This window comes from Trichomycterus rosablanca, chromosome 4, assembly GCF_030014385.1.
Source record: "Trichomycterus rosablanca isolate fTriRos1 chromosome 4, fTriRos1.hap1, whole genome shotgun sequence".
Lineage (NCBI taxonomy): Eukaryota > Metazoa > Chordata > Actinopteri > Siluriformes > Trichomycteridae > Trichomycterus > Trichomycterus rosablanca.
In genome coordinates this window covers 47,846,205-47,865,354 of record NC_085991.1, presented here as the reverse complement: position 1 = coordinate 47,865,354, position 19,150 = coordinate 47,846,205, and the positions used below count along the sequence as shown (strand labels likewise).

Genomic DNA, 19,150 nt, shown 5'->3' with positions numbered 1-19,150 from the left:
CGCTTTCGTGCTGCTGTGCCGATGTTTCCTATGGAGTGAGGCGGTTGCACTTGCTGTGGCGCTCTAAGTTCACCTGACTGAACTTTGATCCAGTTTGCCGCTGACCTTTTCAAAGCTTCTCCAATGAGACAAACTGTTTGATATGACACGGTAAAAGTGACTCAGGTCGTATGAACAACGTTTAACGTGACTTATTGTACTAGAACAACGAGGGAGGAATTTCACTAGTGGAGACACTTATGAGCAGTAATAATTAACAGAGGTTTAGTGCTCCTGTCTCCTTTTAATACATTAAACCACGTAAGCTTTTTTTTTTTAATGATTAGACTCTTAAAAAAGCTGATTCTCACAATTTCTCAGAACCTCGAGCTGTAACACAAGTTTAAAAGTGAAACCGTGAGGAAAATCCAGATAAACACAGATACAGGTGGAGCTTTCAGAGTGGATCTGATGGTTATTCCACACAAACGCAGATTCGTCTCATATTCGGTGTAAATGCGATCTTAGTCTAGTCTTGTTTAGTGTTTCATTAATTGATCATTTCGGGTAAGTGAGTAAAGTTTGGCATGTTCTTGTAGTGTTCCTATAGGCTTTTTTTTATCCCCATAATATATCAGTTCCTCCTTTTGCCCTGCAAATCTGGTCCACATATTAGACTTGGTACATTCTCTTATTTATCTGAGCTTGTGACCTGCATTAATAATGCACTGGCTGTTCGGGCACCCAAACGACCGATAGCACCACTGAGATTCAAACCCTGGGTCTCATAAGAAGTGGGTTGGCGTATTTTATAATAGGGAGAAAATATACATTTAATTGCTTATAGTGCTCCGTGGAGGGTATACTCACCTGCCCCACACCTCCTGGTGGCCAAAATCAGTAAAAAAAGATTTTTTAATTTTTTATTACTCTTTTTCTCCTGAATTTAGCATAGCCAATTAGACCTCTGCTGCTGGGGATCCTGATTGCATGTAATAAATTTAAGTAAAAATGAAATGTAAAATAGATTTTTTTTCACCCCTTTAGCACGTCCACTTACCCTATTGCATCACGCTTCCTCTCCACCAATGCTGATCCCCGCTCTGATTGAGGAGAACAAAGCTAACTCACACCCCCTCCGACACGTGGGCAGCAGCTTTATGCATCTTGTCACCTACACTTTGACGCGTGCATATGCGGATCAGCCCTGTGTACGGAGAGACACACCCTGACAGCACTCTTTTCTTGTCTCTGTGAAGACGCCATCAATCAGCCAGCAGAGGTCGTACTTGCATCAGTCATGAGAGGGAGACCCCATCTGGCTTAATATCCCACCCCTATCTGAACAACAGGCCAATCGTTGTTTATGGGGCTGCTCAGCCCAGCCGGCAGGCAGAGCTGAGACTCAATATGATGTATTCGAGATCCCAGCTCTGGTGTTCTAGCGTGTGTTTTTACCGCTGCGCCACCTGAGCGGCTTTTTTAAATATTTCTTTATTTTCATTTATGTATTTTCTTTAGAATTTCGTATAGCCAATTAGTCATTTACATTTTCGCCATTTAGCAGATGCTTTTATCCAAAGCGACTCACATTTGTGACAGTATATATTGTCTAAGAAATTGAGGGTTAAGGGTCTTGCTTAAGGCCCCAACAGTGGCAACCTGGCAGTGGTGGGGCTTGATTACTGGACGAGTACCTTAACCACTAGGCTACAGCAATCTTCAGCTGCTGGGGATCCTGTTTTTGTCCGAGGAGGGTATATTCGGGTATATTCATCTGCTCCACGTCCCCTGGTGGTGTCTGCTGCCACTAGAGGGCGCCCAGCCGACCGGTAGCAGAGCTGAGATTTGAACTCCCAGCACTGGTGTGCTAGTGGAAAATCCCGCTGTGCCACCTGGGCGCCCATAAAATTAATTTTATCACCCGTCTCTTGTCCTTTACCCAAACAAAAAAAAGACAGCACTCCAGATTCATATCATGATACAATTTTAATGTTATTTTTTTTAATGTTTTCATCACATGAGAACACAAAAAGAGGTCCAGCAAATTCAGACCTTGGTTAATATTTGTATATAACATTTCCGCCCCGCTCCATCAACACCACGACTTGGTAAAAGTGTAATTCGCCAAAGTTTCGGTGACTGAATTGCCAGTCACTCGTCGAGCACTGCTCCGCCGAAGACATCCATCAAACAACGGAGCGTTAGAAAAGTGCATTCAGGTTTGACTAATGCAAAACTGGTAGCGGTTTATACCGGTGATCCACGGAGCCGCGATCCACGGAACGATCTACTGTCCATATTAGCATGTTTCACAGCATGTACACAGCAATAGCATAGCCACAGAAAAGACTCTGCTTGGCTGCCTCGTGAACGAAGGTTCGGATTAAAAAAAATCCGTTTTTGTACCCGAACCCTCAGAAGGAAAAGATAGCAGCCAGAACAGACCTGAAACGGAATTTATTTATTCCCTCATTGCACAGAACTGACCAAGAGGAGAAAAAAGGACATTTCCAGTCATATCCAGCCTTAGGCGAGGGGAAAACATTAATAACCGAAATGTACAAGTGGGTTACGTGAGGACAGAGGACGAGCGCTGGGTCACACCTGTGAGCTCTCGCCAACCTGAAAATATTCGGACGCTTCTTTTAATGAGAAACTTGTTGCATATATATGGAGTCCGTCCAAGAACGTCAGCGGAGGCACCGTGAGTAAAATTGTTCGCTCGGGCCATGCTGGTGATCAGGTGGGTGGTTCCACACTTCCACAAGGTGCATCCAGCTGAAAATCCTCCTCGGCTGAAGACTCGCTCATTCAGAATTAAATGTAATACGTTTTTTTTTTTTCAATTCCAACCAAATATTATGTACAATGGCAACCGCAAGAACTCTAAAACAGCAAAACAGTAAGAACGGTATTTACAGACATCAAGATTCACAAAGATCTGTCCTTTTTTGCCTTCGGATGTTGATCCGTTTTTAACTGAAATAAAAATTTCAGTGCAAATTTGACCAAAAGAAACAAACAGTTAATGAACTAGAGTCCAGATGCAGTCGACGAGGCTCGCGTTTTCGAGTCGGACCTCCTTGTTAGCTGCTGCTGTGCTGGCTCAGGGTGTGATTCTGTAAAACACAAAGAGAAGGAAAAAAAGAAAGCAGAAATGAATCCACTGTGTTTAATCATACATTAAAATACAGATAAAATTTATGAGGACCAGTAAGGTTGGAACACGGGCGGCACGGTGACTAAGTGGGTAGCACTGTTGCCTCACAGCAAGAAGGTCCTGGGTTCGATCCCCAGGTGAACCGATCCGGGTCCTTTCTGTGTGTAGTTTGCATGTTCTCCCTGTGTCTGTGTGGGTTTCCTCCGGGTGCTCCGGTTTCCTCCCACAGTCCAAAGACATGCAGTCAGGTTAATTGGAGACACTGAATTGTCCTATAGGTACCCGGCCGCTTGGATGCATAAACCAGTGCATTGTAGTGCAGATAAATAGGGAGGGTCGTGTCAGGAAGGGCATTAGGAGTAAAAACTGTGCCAAATCAATAATGCGGATCACGATCCGTCGGCGACCCCTAACAGGAGCAGCTGAGGAAATAGTAGTCAGGTTGGGACACAACTCATAATGATTGAAATCATGTGTTTCATGTTTATTTATTTATTAGCATTTTAACGTCATGTTTTACACACTGTGGTTACATTTATGACAGGAACCGTAGTTACTGGTTACCCAAGATTTATCAGTTTAAGTTTTTAATATCAAACACTTACTCACTCACTGTCTTAACCGTGTATCCAATTAGGGTTGCAAGCTTTTCAATAGGCGCAAGGCACACAGTAACACCCTGGACGGGGCATCAGTCCATCGCAGGGCAGACACACATACACACACACACCCATTCACCTATAGAGCAATTCAGTGTCTCCAATTAGCCTGGCTGCATGTTTTTGGACTGTGGGAGGAAACCGGCGCTCCCGGAGGAAACCCACACAGACACGGGGAGAACATGCAAACTATTGACCGACATCAGTGCCCAGCCATACAAATGCTTTTAACTCATTGGGCACAAATTCCCACACACAGACATGCTTAAAGTCAGGATAAAAGTCTTGTGAGCAAGCTGTGTAGCCTAGTGGATAGGGTACTGGACTAGTAATCAAAAGGTCGCTGGTTCATGCCTCACCATTCAGCGTCTGCTAAATGCTGAAAATGTAAATGTAAATGTTGGAAGGAGCCTTCTCAGTTAAGTGGATGTTGTTAGAGTTGGAAAGATCACATAGATGTAGCAGGGGTTAGTTGTAGCCTAGTGGTACATTTGCATTTACATTTTCAGCATTTAGCAGACGCTTTTATCCAAAGCGACTTACAGTACTTTGACAGTATATTGTCTAAGCAATTAAGGGTTAAGGGCCTTGCTCAAGGGCCCAACAGTGGCAACCTGGCAGTGGTGGGGCTTGAACCAGCAACCTTTGGATTACTAGTCCAGTACCTTAACCGACACGCTACAACTGTCCCTGTGGTAAACGTACTGGACTAGTAATAGAAAAATCGCTGGTTCAAACACCACCACTGCCAGGTTTTACTTGGGCCCTTGAGCAAGGCCCTTAACCCTCAGTTGCTTAGACAATATACTGTCATTTACATTCTCAGCACTTAGCAGACATTTTTATTCAAAGCGACTTACAATACAGTTACAGTATACAATCTGAGCACTTGAGGGTTAAGGGCCTTGCTCAAGGGCACAACAGCAGCAACCTGGCAGTGGTGGGGCTTGAACCAGCGACCTTTTGATTACTAGTCCAGTACCCTAACCACTAGGCTTGCCCCCTGTACTGTCACAGTACTGGAAGTCAATTTGGTTCTGCTAAATGCAGAAAATGTAAATGTAATGTAGAGGTCACTCTGTTTTAATAGCATTTGTTTTTGAAATGGGACGTCCAACAAGCTCAAGGTGAGATGTCCACATACTTTTGGTCATACAGTGTATCTGGACAAAAGCAAATACAGCAAATAATTCCTGGTTATACCAAAATTTAAACATTAGCTCAATCCATCCCTGTCAAAAATCGTCTCTGATGCAGCAACATTTTGCTGCTATATACTGCAAAGTGCATAAAGAACAACCAGTTGGACTCCTGAGTCAAACAAAAGACTTTTGGTGTATTCATCAACGCTATAATCACAATATACATTGGAGGGACACCCCCCCCCCCCCAAATATTGGATATGCTTAAAATGTACCCCCAATATATTGATGTCAATATTATAAATAAACATGCTCCACTCAAAGCTTTGTTTAATGTTACGATCCGTCAGCGTTCCCATCAGTTGTTATGGCAGGAATATTTTAGGATAGCAGGAACCCCTCCTCCCCACCCCCTATAGATTCCCCCCCCCCCCACACCCCACACCCCCACATGTTCGGTTCATGACTGCAGCCTCGGTTTTCATTATCTAAATCCACTTAGAGACGACTGGAGTTAAATTTGCATGGGAATCAATAAAGCCGGGCAGGACGTGGCAGCAGGTACGGTACAAATACACACAGGCACACAGAGATGCACGGGAGCTGTCAGCCCCCCATACCCCCCTCCCGCCCCCAAACCGCAACATCTCAATCCAAATGAAAATACCCAGGGATCAATGCTGTGGCCATGACAACCATCCAGGAGCCATGTTTCTCTGGTACAAGCAGGATAGAGTGAATAATGATCATCTCCCAAATTTGCAAATACAATCCGTTCATTCATTCATTTATTTACCACTGCTTTATACTGGTCAGGGTTGCGGTGGGTCTGATTCATTGAGCTGAAACACTACGGACAGGTTGCCGGTTCATCACAGGTCACCAATACAATTAAAATTATTAAAACATAGAAAAGCAACTTGATGCAAATTCAAATGATCATAAATTTACAGGTAGCAGGGTGGCAGGATGAATAAGTGGGAATTCTACAGTGGCAGCTGGGGAGGGTTTGCTATATACATACATACATACACATATTTTGTTAACACTTGAATGGTGGAAACCATTTATATATACAAAAACCCAGCACTAAGGTCCACAAACGTGCTAAACATGCACATATGATAAACAGTAAAATGAACAATGTAAATAGTGTAATGTAAATACGTAAATGTCATGTAAAACCTGTAAATAAATATTAAAATCGGTGTAATATACTACCGGGGAGAAATTTCATTTACCTTGTGTGGTGGAGAAGATGTTTTTTTTTTCTTTTTCTGTGATCGTATAGTGGAGACTCAGAGTTTCTAATATTCTAAGTCTGAAGCTCTGTTGGTGGCTACTGGAGCAGCTCTGGTGCAGAACTGAGCACTAGAACTTGCAAAAATGAAGCATAACACAGAGAAAAAGCCGAGAACAAAGCAAGCCACCTGACCAAATAAAGCCTCTCACTCATGTAAACAGAGAGACGTGTGCCGGCTAGTGGACAATTACTAAACTACTGGTGTTGGTATGCTTTTTAAGTGAATTTTAAACATCGGATTAGACATTTAGTTTTCCATATTTTGTTTGATAAATCCGAAATCCGTTAAATGGAGGTCCGTTAAATCCACAGGTTTCAGAAAACATTTAAGGAGATTGCTGAAACTACTAAAATCGGGTTAAGAACTGTCCAAAGCATTATTAAAAAGTGGAAGGACGGTGGGGAAACATCATCTTCGAGGAAGGAATGTTGTTGGAAAAAAATCTTGAATGATCGTGATCACTTAAACGTTTGGTGAAATCAAATGGTAGAAAAACTCCAGTAGAACTCAGGGATGTTTAATAGTGAAAGTAAGAGCATTTCCACACGCACAATGCGAAGGGAACTCAAGGGATTGGGACTAAACAGCTGTGTAGCCTTAAGAAAACCACTTGTCAGTGAGGCTAACCGGCAAAAACGGCTTCAATTTGCTAGGGAGCATAAAGATTGGACTCTGGAGCAATGGAAGAAGGTCATGTGGTCTGATGAGTCCAGATTTACCCTGTTCCAGAGTGATGGGCGCATCAGGGTAAGAAGAGAGGCGGCTGAAGTGATGCACCCATCATGCCTAGTGCCTACCGTACAAGCCTGTGGGGGCAGTGCTATGATCTGGGGTTGCTGCAGTCGGTCAGGTCTAGGTTCAGCAACGTTATGTGCCCAAAGAATGAGGTCAGCTGACTACCTGAATATACTGAACCACCAGGTTATTCCATCAATGGATTTTTCCTTCTCTGATGGCACGGGCACATTCCAAGATGACAATGCCAGGATTCATCGGGCTCAGATTGTGAAAGAGCGGTTCAGGGAGCATGAGACATCATTTTCACACATGGATTGGCCATCACAGAGTCCAGACCTGAACTCCATTGAGAATCTTTGGGATGTGCTGGAGAAGACTTTGCACAGTGGTCCAAATCTCCCATCATCAATACAAGATCTTGGGGAAAAATTCATGCAACTCTGGACAGAAATAAATGTTGTGACATTGCAGAAGCTTGTGGAAACGATGCCACAGCGAATGCGTGCCGTAATCAAAGCTAAAGGCGGTCCAACCAAATATTAGAGTGTGTGACCTTTTTTTTGGCCAGACCTAATACCTAATATGTACATAGCTATAGTTTTAATTATTATACAAACCATATATATATATATATATATATATATATATATATATATATATATATATATATATATATATATATATATATATATATATATATATATATATATATATATACAGTGTATCACAAAAGTGAGTACACCCCTCACATTTCTGCAGATATTTAAGTATATCTTTTCATGGGACAACACTGACAAAATGACACTTTGACACAATGAAAAGTAGTCTGTGTGCAGCTTATATAAAAGTGTAAATTTATTCTTCCCTCAAAATAACTCAATATACAGCCATTAATGTCTAAACCACCGGCAACAAAAGTGAGTACACCCCTTAGTGAAAGTTCCTGAAGTGTCAATATTTTGTGTGGCCACCATTATTTCCCAGAACTGCCTTAACTCTCCTGGGCATGGAGACCAGAGCTTCACAGGTTGCCACTGGAATGCTTTTCCACTCCTCCATGATGACATCACGGAGCTGGCGGATATTCGAGACTTTGCGCTCGTCCACCTTCCGCTTGAGGATGCCCCAAAGATGTTCTATTGGGTTTAGGTCTGGAGACATGCTTGGCCAGTCCATCACCTTTACCCTCAGCCTCTTCAATAAAGCAGTGGTCGTCTTAGAGGTGTGTTTGGGGTCATTATCATGCTGGAACACTGCCCTGCGACCCAGTTTCCGGAGGGAAGGGATCATGCTCTGCTTCAGTATTTCACAGTACATATTGGAGTTCATGTGTCCCTCAATGAAATGTAACTCCCCAACACCTGCTGCACTCATGCAGCCCCAGACCATGGCATTCCCACCACCATGCTTGACTGTAGGCATGACACACTTATCTTTGTACTCCTCACCTGATTGCCGCCACACATGCTTGAGACCATCTGAACCAAACAAATTAATCTTGGTCTCATCAGACCATAGGACATGGTTCCAGTAATCCATGTCCTTTGTTGACATGTCTTCAGCAAACTGTTTGCGGGCTTTCTTGTGTAGAGACTTCAGAAGAGGCTTCCTTCTGGTGTAACAGCCATGCAGACCAATTTCATGTAGTGTGCGGCGTATGGTCTGAGCACTGACAGGCTGACCCCCCACCTTTTCAATCTCTGCAGCAATGCTGACAGCACTCCTGCGCCTATCTTTCAAAGACAGCAGTTGGATGTGACGCTGAGCATGTGCACTCAGCTTCTTTGGACGACCAACGCGAGGTCTGTTCTGAGTGGACCCTGCTCTTTTAAAACGCTGGATGATCTTGGCCACTGTGCTGCAGCTCAGTTTCAGGGTGTTGGCAATCTTCTTGTAGCCTTGGCCATCTTCATGTAGCGCAACAATTCGTCTTTTAAGATCCTCAGAGAGTTCTTTGCCATGAGGTGCCATGTTGGAACTTTCAGTGACCAGTATGAGAGAGTGTGAGAGCTGTACTACTAAATTGAACACACCTGCTCCCTATGCACACCTGAGACCTAGTAACACTAACGAGTCACATGACATTTTGGAGGGAAAATGACAAGCAGTGCTCAATTTGGACATTTAGGGGTGTAGTCTCTTAGGGGTGTACTCACTTTTGTTGCCGGTGGTTTAGACATTAATGGCTGTATATTGAGTTATTTTGAGGGAAGAATACATTTACACTGTTATATAAGCTGCACACAGACTACTTTTCATTGTGTCAAAGTGTCATTTTGTCAGTGTTGTCCCATGAAAAGATATACTTAAATATCTGCAGAAATGTGAGGGGTGTACTCACTTTTGTGATACACTGTATATATATATATATACAGTGGGGGAAATAAGTATTTGATCCCCTGCTGATTTTGTAAGTTTACCCCCTTACAAAGACTTGAACAGTCTATAATTTTTATGGAAGGTTTATTTTAACAGAGAGAGACAGAATATCAACAAAAAATCCAGAAAAAAAAACATTAAATAAAGGTTATAAATTAATTTGTATTTAATTAAGGGAAATAAGTATTTGATCCCCTACCAACCAGCAAGAATTCTGACCCCAACAGACCGGTTATGTGCCAATGAGGCACACAAATTAGTCCTGTCCCTGTATAAAAGACTCCTGTCACAGAATCAGTTTCTTCCATTCAAATCTCTCAACCACCATGGGCAAGACCAAAGAGCTATCAAAGGACGTCAGGGACAAGATTGTAGACCTGCACAAGGCTGGAATGGGCTACAAGACCATCAGCAAGAAGCTTGGTGAGAAAGAGACCACTGTTGGCACGATCATTCGAAAATGGAAGAAATACAAGATCACAGTCAATCACCCTCACTCTGGAGCTCCATGCAAGATCTCACCTGGTGGGGTAAGAATGATTCTGAGAAAGGTGAGGTCAGCCCAGAATTACACGGGAGGAGCTTGTCAATGATCTCAAGGGAGCTGGGAGCAGACTGGGCATTTCTCTGCCTCCAAACACGGCGAGTGGAGTTGATGCCAAAGAGCTCAATTTTTGTCTCATCTGACCATATCACATTCTCCCAAGCTTTCTCTGAATCATTCAGGTGTTCATTGGCAAACTTCAGACGGGCCTGTACATGAGCCTTCTTGAGCAGAGGGACTTTGCGGGCACTGCAGGATCTCAATCCATTATGGCGAAGTGTGTTACTAATGGTTTTCTTGGTGACTGTGCTCCCAGCTCCCTTGAGATCATTGACAAGCTCCTCCCGTGTAATTCTGGGCTGACCTCACCTTTCTCAGAATCATTCTTACCCCACCAGGTGAGATCTTGCATGGAGCTCCAGAGTGAGGGTGATTGACTGTGATCTTGTATTTCTTCCATTTTCGAATGATCGTGCCAACAGTGGTCTCTTTCTCACCAAGCTTCTTGCTGATGGTCTTGTAGCCCAATCCAGCCTTGTGCAGGTCTACAATCTTGTCCCTGACGTCCTTTGATAGCTCCTTGGTCTTGCCCATGGTGGTCGACTGATTTGAATGGAAGAAACTGATTCTGTGACAGGTATCTTTTATACAGGGACAGGACTAGTTTGTGTGCCTCATGGGCACATAACCGGTCTGTGGGGGTCAGAATTCTTGCTGGTTGGTAGGGGATCAAATACTTATTTCCCTTAATTAAATACAAATTAATTTATAACCTTTATTTAATGTTTTTTTTTCTGGATTTTTTGTTGATATTCTGTCTCTCTCTGTTAAAATAAACCTTCCACTGTTCAAGTCTTTGTAAGGGGGTAAACTTACAAAATCAGCAGGGGATCAAATACTTATTTTCCCCACTGTATATATACAGTATATAAGTTTGCTGATGTTCTTTGTTGTTTTTTTGCACAATGCTATTATTTGCACTTCTGATAGATGCTAAGTGCATTCTGTTGCCTTGAAACCACACTGAGCAATGACAAAGTTAAATCTATCTGTTTATCTATCTATTAAGGTTGCAGTTGCCCAATGCTTTACGTTATTGTTAGTAGCTATTTAGTTATTTAACACTTTCTAAATTTCTGAACTTGATTGTATCAGCTGCATATTGATGAATGCTAACATCAGCTAGTTTGCATGTTTAGCCTGAATTTACAGTATAGCTAACCAATAACCCCCCTCCCCCATGAACTGTTATTTTTACCTCTTTTTAAGGTGTTCAAGTATTAATTAAGAGGGTCAGATCCCTTAATTCTGCCGTAATTCGAACCATGATGGATGCTAGACAGATTTGTAGGTGGGTGGATGAATGAATAAAAATTTATGTAGGTGGATGAATGAATGCATAAATGAGTAGACGTTTAAAAGATTAGGTGTGTAGATTTATGGACATGTCAGTTTTTAAATACATTTATTCATTCATTTAGATGCATGTTGTACCGGTGCTTTATCTTGGTCAGGGTTGCGGTGTAACAAAGCAGTAACACACCCCACATCACACTAAATGTATTGTAGCTAAATAGGTGGATGGGTGGATTTAGCACTAGTAGACAAGAAAGTAAATGGCTATGGAAAAACATACCTGCAGAAACCTGACCATGTTGGACATCCTATTGTGAAACTACACTGATCAGCCATAACATTAAAACACTCACTGTATATGTATCAGCTCCACTTACCATATAGAAGCACTTTGTAGTTCTACAATTACTGACTGTAGTACATCTGTTTCTCTACATACCTTTTTAGCCTGCTTTCACCCTGTTCTTAAATGGTCAGGACCCCCACAGGACCACCACAGAGCAGGTATTATTTGGGTGGTGGATCATTCTCAGCACTGCAGTGACACTGACATGGTGGTGGTGTGTTAGTGTGTGTTGTGCTGGTATGAGTGGATAAGACACAGCAGTGCTGCTGGAGTTTTTAAATACTATGTCCACTCACTGTCCACTCTATTAGACACTCCTACCTAGTTGGTCCACCTTGTACCACCAAAGTCAAGGTGTACAAGATGTAAAGTCAGAGACTGTCGCTCATCTATTGCTGCTGTTTGAGTTGGTCATCTTCTAGACCTTCATCAGTGGTCACAGGACGCTGCCCACGGGGCGCTGTTGGCTGGATATTTTTGGTTGATGGACTATTCTCAGTCCAGCAGTGACAGTGAGGTGTTTAAAAACTCCATCAGTGCTGCTGTGTCTGATCCTCTCATACCAGCACAACACACACTAACACACCACCACCATGTCAGTGTCACTGCAGTGCTGAGAATGATCCACCACCTAAATAATACCTGCTCTGTGGTGGTCCTGTGGGGGTCCTGACCATTGAAGAACAGCATGAAAGGGGGCTAACAAAGTATGTAGAGAAACAGATGGACTACAGTCAGTAACTGTAAAACTACAAAGTGCTTCTATATGGTAAGTGGAGCTGATAAAATGGACAGTGAGTGTGGAAACAAGGAGGTGGTTTTAATGTCATGCCTGATCAGTGTATATAAACATTGACTTTAAATAAATGATCTGAGATCAGACACTTATTTTGTGTTAATGTGTTGACAAAAACAAAGTAAATTAAAGGTAGAAAGATCAGATACACGTACACTTGTGCAGTAACTAAAGCTCATACACACACAGGAACGGAGGGGTGGCTGGGGAGCCGTGCCATACGGAGCCTTCGTGAAGGGAAGCGAGGACTGAAGGTGGGGGACAGTGGTACCGGTGTCCCTGGTGGGCCAAATCCAGGTCATCTTTTGAAGTGACTGCTAATCCCTTTAATTCAAACTACATGCCCCACTTGCTGTGCTCGCTTTAAAACACGACCCTGGATGCCTGAAACTGGCGTGGATTAAACACACCTGTCACAGGGCCGCCTTATTAGCGACAAATTAAACACAATGACGAACGGCCTCGGAGAAGCCAGACAAAACAACGACCACGATCGTTTCTATTTAAAGATTTACGTTATTTATTTCCGGTTTCGTAAAACACAACAGGGAGATTTGTTGTGTCTGCTCAACATCTGTAAGGATTCATTCATTTATTTTTTTTATCCGCTTATCCAATTAGGGTCGCATTGGGGGGGTGCTGGAGCCTATCCCAGCTTTTCAATGGGCGCAAGGCACACAGTAACACCCTGGATGGGGCGCCAGTCCATTGCAGGGCAGACACACACACACACACACACACACACACATACACCCATTCACATATGGGGCAATTCAGTGTCTCCAATTAACCTGACTGCATGTTTTTGGACTGTGGGAGGAAACCGGAGCTCCCGGAGTAAACCCACGCAGACACGGGGAGAACATGCAAACTCCACACAGAAAGGACCTGGACCGCCCCGCATGGGGATCGAACCCCTGACCTTCTTGCTGTGAGGCGACAGTGCTACCCACTAAGCCACCGTACCACCCTGTAAGGATTCAGCGTCCTCTAACTAACTCTAAATACAACTTTTGAGCTCAGGTAGACACAGACGTCTATCATGCTAGCCTGATACTGCTAAGACTTGAACCCAGAACATCAGCCCAGCACTCGAACACAATTGTCGGTGTCTGAGGGGGGAAAACCAATCAGGTGTAAACTTGTCACCACTCCAGCAGCGACTTCTATTGTCTGATTTGTCTGATTGAAGTTCTGGCCCTAGCAGGGAAGACATAGAATCTAACCGGTTTTTCCGTGGCTGGTATGAGGGATCTTCAAAAAGTTTCCTCACTTTCATATTGTGGTTATAAGCGGTGAGGGTGGGAGTAGTAGTAATCGGTCGTGTTTGAGAGACTGAGAGATGCTTGTAGACCGGATTTAGCTCAGAGAAGCTTTAAGGGGAAGAAGATTTCCATGTGATGATAATGTAAAAGCAGCGCTGCATCAGTGGCTACACACTCAACCAGAAAATTTTTTTTGCTGATGGCATTAAAATGTTGGTATGCTGCTGGAAAAAATGCAATAAATGCAATAAATACAGACTTGTAACTCTTGCTCTGCCCAGCAAGAAGGTCCTGGGTTCGATCCCCAGGCGAGGCGGTCCGGGTCCTTTCTGTGCGGAGTTTGCATGTTCTCCCCGTGCCTGCGTAGGTTTCCTCCGGGTACTCCGGTTTCCTCCCACAGTCCAAAAACATGCAGTCAGGTTAATTGGAGACACTGAATTGCCCTATAGCTGAATGGGTGTGTGTATGTGTGTATGCCCTGCAATGGACTGGCGCCCCGTCCAGGGTGTTACTGTGTGCCTTGCGCCCATTGAAAAGCCGTGACCCTGATTGGATCAGTGGTTAAGACAGTGAGTGAGTGAGCCTCTGCCCAGCCCATCACAGGGCAGACGCACACACACACACACACATTTTAGTAGGTTGGCCTGTCTGGATATCTTTGGACCTGTGGGAGAGAACCGGAGCACCCAGAGGACAGAAAGGACCCAGGTAGCCCAGCCGGGGGATTCGAACCCAGGAACTACTTGCTGTGAGGTGACAGCACTACCCACTGCACCATTGTTGGACAAGTGTAATCTAGTCGTTAAGGTACTGGACTAGTAAAAGGGCAGTTGTAGCCTAGTGGTTAAGGTATCAGACTAGTAATCAGAAGGTTGCCGGTTCAAGACCCACCACTGCCAGGTTGCTGCTGCTGGGCCCTTGAGCAAGGCCCTTAACCCTCAATTGCTTAGACTGTACACTGTCACAGTACTGTAAGTCGCTTTGGATAAAAGTGTCTGCTAAATGCTGTAAATGTAATCGAAATGTCGCTGGTTCAAGCCCCACTACTGCCAGGTTGCCAATGTTGGGCCCTTGAGCAAGGCCCTTCATTTACAATTGCTTAGACTGTATACTGTCACAGTACTGTGAGTCACTTTGGTTAAAAAGCATCTGCTAAATGCCAAACGTGAACGTCAATTGTGCCACCCCTCATTTACATGTAATTGATTTCATACACCTGTTAGCAATGATGTGTCCACATACTTTTGACCATATAGTCTTAATGCTAAATTGAATGAAAGCTTTTTTGAAACTTACAGCACGTCCTAGCTTTCACCTTCATGGTCTTTAGGTTTGTGCCATCAAGCTCAATCCTGGCCTGTCCTCACTCATCCCCAAATCTATCTCGCGTGTCTGTTTTCCCTCGATTACACTGGTTTACACTGGTTACACTGGGACCGGCAAGCAAATGGGTAGTTTGGGTATCTGGGGTAAAACAAAGCACCTGCTTTTACTCCACTCTGAGCGACTAAGGCAGACGGAGAAATGGTGAGAGGGTTCTCCCGAGACCGACGTACCTCCTACTCCTGCTTCACCTTGTCCCTGGGTGGAAGGAGGAAGCATGAAATCAGCATGAAAGCATTACCCATCCTTGTGAACCCCTCGGTTCCGGCGGCCCGGGGCTTCAAATCGCAGGCTATTGACACAAGGAGGCGCAAAGTGACCGAGCGGGCGTGCGCCAAGGTGTTTGTTGTGCATGTGAAGGATGGAAAGAAGGAGAAAAGTGAGAGTGTGGCGGTGTGTGTGTGTGTGTGTGTGTGTGTGTTGACCCACTCAAGTGCACAGTGAGACCCCAAAGGAGCGCGACTCCTTGGATATAATGTAGGGCTCACAACAGCTATTAAAGGGGAAAATAAAGTCTCGCGGGGCAGCGGCCTAGCTCTCTCCTTAAACATGTGACTCTCACTCACTCTCGCGCTCAGGCTCTCTCTCAGCATTCTCAAGGACAGTGGTAAATGACTTTAGTGGCAGCCATGCGGGCCACAGAGACAGAAATAACAGAGAAACCGAGACAAAGCTCGTCTCTGCGGGCGAGGCTACCTAGCGAGCGAGGACGGCGGCGCGTCTCGATTACAGGCCGTATTAAAAACTAAAACGCGGAGCCCGCGCGCCGCCAGCTCGGCTCTTCTAATAACGAATATACAACCGGTGTGTAAACATTGCAGATTCAATTCAGAAGAGCGCATTATTACACCCACTCCAAATTAGCATCTCTGGAGAGCGGGCGAGGCCTTGAGACAGAAACAAATCAATACCTCGGTGAGAACGCTAACGCAATGAAGCGAGTGCTGCGCTGGCATGCACGTCTGCGTCTATGGCATCTCTAATAGCTCGGCGTGTGTTTTTCACTGCCGTTCAGATTTAAATGATCTGATTTTAAACATTATTTTCCTATTTAGATCAGAAATGCAAACAAAAATATTCAAACCATTTCACTCATTTTTGATTTGTGAATGATTCGTTCTGTTGAACTGATTCTTTTCGATGAATCGATCAGCGTAGTTGACTCACGCAATGAATCCCTAGAGACAAATTAAAGGAAAACCCTTTCATTTTTTTCACTAGTCACTGCCTCTGACAGGAATACAGTGGACAGATCAACGATCCGTCGCAGGGTTTCAGTAGAGTAGGTTCTGCACAGCAACAGAGATCTGAACTTCTTGGTTTCATTCTCACTTCTACTGTAGTTACTCTCTGTAAGGAGGTGGACGTTTTCTTTCTTTGTCAGAGCAGGTTCTCCAGTTTTCCACCCACTAACCAAATACATGGCTGCTTAAAGTTGGCTCTGGGTTCGAGTGAGTAAACAAATGGGCGAGTGTGTCGCTTTGCAATGGATAAAGTGATTCGTCCTAATAGTTATTTTAAAAAAGGATAATTATATTAATTTTTAATTGTAATTAGCTAATTTGATCTTGAATTATATTAGATTATATAAGATTATACATATTTATATGAGTCATTATAGGTGTAAATAATCTAATAAAACAATGCCAAATTAATTGTCTTAATAGTTGGGTAAATTACACAACAACTTTGGGTAATATTGGTATCTTAAATTAAACTAGCTGCCTGTTTCTGGACTGTGGGAGGAATCCGGAGCTCCCAGAGGAAACCCACACGGACACGGGGAGAACATGCAAACTCCACACAGAAAGGACCCAGACCACTTCACCTGAGGATCAGACCCACCAAGCCACCATGCCGCCCATGTAGACAATCTGATAAAACATTCGGTGCAGTTGTTTTTCCTTTCCGTTTCCTCCCTGTCCTTTCCTTTTTTTCTTTCCCTTACTTTCCCATTTTCCCTTTTCCCCTTTCCTTTTCCCCTTTCCTCTTTCCATTTCCCTTTTCCCTGCTTTCATTTTCCCTTTCCTTTCCTTTCCTTTTCCCCTTTCCTCTTTCCATTTCCCTTTTCCCTCCTTTCATTTTCCCTTTCCTTTCCTTTCCTTTTCCCCTTTCCTTTTTCCTCTTTCCTTTTCCTTTCCTTTTTCCCTTTCCTTTTTCCCTTTCCTTTTCCCTTTTCCATTTTTCCCTATTCCTTTTCCCCTTTTCTTTTTCCTTTTCCCTCCTTTCATTTTCCCTTTGCTTTCCTTTCCTTTTTCTCTTTCCTTTCCCCTTCTTTCCTTTCCCCTTCTTTCCTTTTCCCCTTTCCTTTTCCCTCCTTTCATTTTTCCTTTCCTTTCCTTTCCTTTATCCCGTTCCTTTTTCCCTTTCCTTTTTCCCTTTCCTTTTTCCCTTTCCTTTTCCCTTTTCCATTTTTCCCTATTCCTTTTCCCCTTTTCTTTTTCCTTTTCCCTCCTTTCATTTTCCCTTTGCTTTCCTTTCCTTTTCCTCTTTCCTTTCCCCTTCTTTCCTTTCCCCCTTTCCTCTTTTCATTTCCCCTTTCATTTTTCCTTTTCCCTCCTTTATTTTCCCTTTGCTTTCCTTTCCTTTTCCCTTTCCCTTTCCCTTTCCCCTTTCCTTTTCTTCTTTCCTTTTCCCCTTTCCTTTTTCCTTTTCCCTTTTCCCTATCCTTTTTTTTTTCATTTTCCTTTTTTTTTCTCCTTTTGATTATGAGATTTATTTATTTTTGCCAGAATTTCTGTAGTCTGAAGTCTGGTGTGTTTTATATCCCAGTAAAATAAATTGCAAGATGCTAAAAATAAAATTATTAATGAATAATGAATAATTGAAAAAGTCATAATCATTCTTTCATTCATTGCCTGTTTTAACACCACTTTATCCTGGTCTGGGTCACGGTGGGTCAGATTGATCGGGCAAAAGGTAGGTAATAGATAAGAATTGTTTAAATAGGCATTTCTTTAGAGAAACACAACATTTTGGAAATTCAAAATCGCAGCAGTCTCGGGAATGTTAGCAGTGCCAGCAGCTGGGCAGGCGTCTACACAGACATGATGGAGTTGAGTGTGGGATGGCAGAAGTCTTGTTCACGTTATTCCTGCCTTGCGCCCAGCGTTTCCCGGTAAAACCCTGACCAGGATAAAGCGGTTGATGAAAATTAAATGAAAAATCATTAAAGTTCTCGAACATTTCCTGTTGGTCCACTTTAAGCACACAAGTACACAGCTCTGCATTACATTAATTTGCTGCTGGACACTCCTGCTGAGTCGTGCTTTACTTTTCTTCCCCTTTGGTCTTCCTCAGTTTCTGCATCCCTTACACGTCCTTACATCATCTAGTTCCTGTGGGCAGATGTGTTCGGGGGTTGAGGGGGTCGAAAACGGGATGGGGCGAAGCCTAGCGGCCATCCAGCGAGGCCCACGCAAACAGGTGCAACCAGACTTGTGCTACAGGAGAGTAAGAGAGCACTCGCGAGAAGAAAAGTGCGAAAGCAGGAGCAAGAGAGGCTACACGGATGAGAAGCCGCGGCTGATTTATTAAAGGATGGTTCGTTTTGGCAGCTCTCATTTCTCTGGTGCTTATTGATACAGTTGGGCGATGGATCGGCTGGCTGGGTTTGTAGGACAAGGTGAGAAGTGGATCTCGGTGGCTCCGAATCATCTGGGACTCGACCAGATTTAGCCACTAGACATATTTAGGGTCATCTTTAAAACATCTAAACGACTGGGTGATCTCAGCGAACACTTTAATAGGTACACCTGTCTGGCACATACACTGATCAGCCATAACATTAAAACCACCTCCTTGTTTCTTCACTCACTGTCCATTTTATCAGCTCCACTTACCATATAGAAGCACTTTGTTGTTCTACAATTACTGACTGTAGTCCATCTGTTTCTCTGCATGCTTTGTTAGCCCCCTTTCATGCTGTTCTTCAATGGTCAGGACCCCCACAGGACCACCACAGAGCAGGTATTATTTAGGTGGTGGATCATTCTCAGCACTGCATTGACACTGACATGGTGGTGGTGTGTTAGTGTGTGTTGTGCTGGTATGAGTGGATCAGACACAGCAGCGCTGATGGAGTTTTTAAACACCT

The 19,150-nt window shown here is 43.7% G+C and overlaps 1 protein-coding gene across 4 annotated transcripts in view; it reads right to left on the bottom strand.

Moving 5' to 3' along the window:
• Positions 1–1,949: 1,949 nt before the first annotated feature.
• The window catches only part of LOC134312456 (zinc finger protein 521), a 213,552-nt gene continuing 196,351 nt past the window's right edge, over positions 1,950–19,150 (bottom strand). For all 4 annotated transcript variants that reach the window (XM_062994418.1, XM_062994419.1, XM_062994415.1 and 1 more), the window contains exon 8: positions 1,950–3,101. In XM_062994418.1, coding sequence (XP_062850488.1) covers positions 3,069–3,101 — 33 coding nt within the window. In that variant the 3' untranslated portion in view covers positions 1,950–3,068. The remainder of the gene's footprint in view (positions 3,102–19,150) is intronic.